The following is a 3,612-nucleotide window of genomic DNA, read 5'->3' as shown; positions in this document are numbered from 1 at the left end:
TAGTAAAACTTTTATTACTGTTTCTCAGGTTTAGATTTTCAGTGCATTTTGAACAAATATTTGCCTACTATATTTAGTAAATCTAAAAACAGTAGTCCTAATGACTGCGAAAAACAACCACACACCTCCTCGGCACCAGCTCTGTGAAAGACTCGTGAAGATGAAAAACCACTAGAGTATGGTATGTTAATTTTCATTTTTGACTCTTTTATCGCTTGATGCGTTGTATTCTGATGTTATTTGCGCGATATAAAGCCAGGTTTAAGTTTCCGTAAGAATATCTCAGTTTCCAGAGTGGAGCTGTATTAACCGGTCTTTTCCTCCGGCCGCAGTGCCGCTGGCAGAAGCAGACCAGTGGGGAGATGAGAGTCACAGAGGTACGTTAAAACACATGTATACACTTTTCTTCATCGTCTTGTATGAATTATTTTAATGTTACTTGCTCACTTTCCTAGTAAAGCGGTGCTAAGCAGTATTTTCCTCCCGCAGTGCGCTGGCAGACCGGCGGGGGGACCCGTGGGGACGAAATAAAGCAGTAAGAGAACATTAAATTGTTAGGTCAACTTTAAAACACATGTAATCACCTTATTTGTTTTACACCAATGCTATCTGTAAGGTATAAATGCATTTGGGTGAATAAATGTCTGTAAGAACATCGGATGGACTGTATTTGTGTCATTTTGTTAGGTTAATGCTTCAGCTACAGATGATGTGTTGCGCAATTGTTAATTGGGTTTCTTTCTTTAGTAATGGCATTCATTCTCACTACATAAGATACCTGTCTGTTATGTAGTGCCCTGTTATACTGCATTACTGTGTAATATTTATGGTTTCTATAGCCGTGGCCCTCCTCCTCTTCCTCTTTCTTGCCCTCCTCCTCCTCTTCCTCCTCGTCGCCCACCTCGCATACGCACTCGTCCTCGTCCTCTCACATTGTTTCTTCTATCCATTCTCAGACTTTCTCCTTCCCACCTTCAACAACCTGTTTGCTCTCTGAACTGGCTTATATTGGTTGTGTCACATCATTTGAAACAGGTTAAATCAATTTTGAGTGGTTGTGTTCTATCAATGACATGTGTTCTCTATTTGTATTTGATTGTTGCCACTTGTGTTTACCAGTATGGATGACATGTGCATTAGAGTGCAGAATGTGTTTTGAGAATGAGAATGTGTTTAGAGTTTTGCTGAAAAGTCTAAGTGAGATCTGCAAATTGTGTTTTACCATGTGAAATGGTGTAAGGTATTGACAACAGACTGCACAATTAGCTAAATGAGTTCAGGCAACTGAGAACTTTGTTCAGCCAATGGGTTTTAGTGTTTTAGCAATCGAGAAAAACTGTAATTCATGTAGGATGCCACTGAAGGCCTAGGTGTAAAATGCACGGCCCGCCACTGGGTTTGAGGATGGTGTTTTTGCAGAGATAATCAGTTTGTCTTTTATTACAGGTTTACAATGACATCCTCTGGTAAGTCTTTAAAAACAGCATCCAACAATGACATTACACCACTGTACATTCAACAAGAAACAACAAGTAACTTAATATTAAATGTGCTGCTTGCAAAAATGATTTGAATTTTAGAGAAAAAAAACAGCCAAACAGCAAAAATTGAACAATAAGATAGCATAGCTTTCATAAAAATCTCAGTTGATCTGTAATTTGTTATTTGGTTCATCTGGGGTTTGGCAGTGATGTTCTGTTGAATGAGTGTTTCCCTTTTGTGGCTTTCAGTTGGACTTCAAAATTCAAGAGGACTTCCATCGGTGAGCAGAGAGGATTGCATGAATCCAGTACAGTAATGTGACAATAAACGCCATCACCTGCAAACAAATTAAACGTAATCAAGCCTTATGCAATGCTCCAGTTAAATCACATCCATCATTATCATTACATTTATGCCTAGAATAATCTGACGGCTTATGTTTGATCCAAACACAATGTGTTTTAACTGTAATGTGGCAACCAGAAAGTTTGGATAAAAATTCCAGGTGACACTCTGTAATGTGCAGGCAGAAACGTGGATCTATATGCAGGATTTTTAAAAAATGAAATAAAACAAGAACAAGGAAAGCACGAGGAACAAGGGCATTACAGGAGACAATGACTGAAGGACAAGTGAAACACAAGGGCTATATGTACAGAGCAGAAGCAATTAACTAATTAGTAACCATGGAAACTAACAAGGAGATGGGTGGGGTTCAATGATCGTCCATGACAAATACAAGTGGAACAGACAGAGCAGCTGGGAAACATGAGGGGAACAAGACAACATTGAAACACTGAACTACAAACTAAGTCCAAAACAAAGACACATGGAATATGTAACACACACTACATTAAAAAAAAAAAAAGTTCACCGTAAAAATGAAAATAAGCTGAAAATGGCCTCACTCTCAGGCCATCCATGATGTAGATGAGTTTTGCTTCTTCATCGAACAGATTTGGAGAAATTTAGCAACAACACAAAAACAACAATAATCCACAAGTAAAAACACTCCATCATTTAAAAGGATAATTCACCCAAAAATTAAAATTCTGTCATTAATTACTCACCCTTATGTCATTCCAAACATAAGGAATGCAAATAAAGAATGCAAATAAAGACATTTAATTTTTAATGAAATCAGAGAGCTTTCTGACCCTGCATAGACAGCAAAGGAACTACCACGTTCCTTTAACAATGTCCTTATTACGTTTCTGGGCCTTGAATGTGGTAGTTCCCTTGCTGTCTATGCAGGGTCAGAAAGCTCTCGGATTTCATCAAAAATATCTTAATTTGTGTTCCGAAGATGAACGAAGGTCTTAAGGGTTTGAAACGACATGAGGATGAGTAATTAATGACAGAATTGTCATTTTTGGGTGAACTATCTCTTTAATGTCTTGTGAAGTGAAATGCTGCATGTTTGTAATAATAAACAAATTCATCATTAAGGCATTTTAACTTTAAACCGTTGCTTCTGGCCATAATAGTCCATAATACATAAAGAGACCATAATACATAACGCTTCTTACAGTGAAAATGTCCATCCCCAATTCCAGCTGCAGTGTTGAACCGATTCCCCATTGAGAGTTTCCGCATTATCCTGTCTTCTCATGCATTTGTCTTGTGTGGACAAGCAACCTTTTTGGGGGGCTTGAATGAATTTGTTTTATCTTAAAGCTGCAATATTCAAGAAATCACAGATTTGGAATGACCAGTTTCTCTTGCAATGGCTGAAAGGGTCATCCCTTTAGCCTTCCTCTGGACAACCTCCTGTGTCGCAGGCTTTCAGTCACCTTAGAGCGGCCCACCATCTTGCAATCTCAGTGAAAATTAGAGGAATGCTGCCAGTTAAATAGGATTTGTCATATAATTAAGGAAATGAGCACCAGGTACCAGATTAACTCCAATAACTTGGAGGTATCTATAAGTATTCTCTAATTTTGTTCAGAGTTCTTTTTTTTTTTCAAATATCTCATTTAAGTTTTTTGTTTAAGAATACAATTATTTATGAAATATGTTTAAAAGCTGCCCTTCTACTCATGTGAGGATAAGTTCAAATAGGACTAAGAAGTGACCTTGAAATGTAGGAAATTGTAGGTTGTTATCCAATTTTGATCTCCACTGTATATA

General features: G+C 37.7%; 1 protein-coding gene across 1 annotated transcript in view; it reads right to left on the bottom strand.

The window, feature by feature from the left end:
* Window positions 1-1,625: 1,625 nt before the first annotated feature.
* LOC107670828 (myelin and lymphocyte protein-like) overlaps window positions 1,626-3,612 on the bottom strand; it is an 8,235-nt gene continuing 6,248 nt past the window's right edge. Inside the window, exon 5 of the mRNA XM_016463597.1 lies at window positions 1,626-1,819. Coding sequence (XP_016319083.1) covers window positions 1,745-1,819 — 75 coding nt within the window. The 3' untranslated portion in view covers window positions 1,626-1,744. The remainder of the gene's footprint in view (window positions 1,820-3,612) is intronic.

This window comes from Sinocyclocheilus anshuiensis, unplaced genomic scaffold (assembly GCF_001515605.1).
Source record: "Sinocyclocheilus anshuiensis isolate Anshui unplaced genomic scaffold, SAMN03320099.WGS_v1.1 scaffold784, whole genome shotgun sequence".
NCBI classification, from domain to species: domain Eukaryota; kingdom Metazoa; phylum Chordata; class Actinopteri; order Cypriniformes; family Cyprinidae; genus Sinocyclocheilus; species Sinocyclocheilus anshuiensis.
Note: the sequence above shows the minus strand (reverse complement) of the source record. Positions and strands in the feature narration are given on the sequence as shown.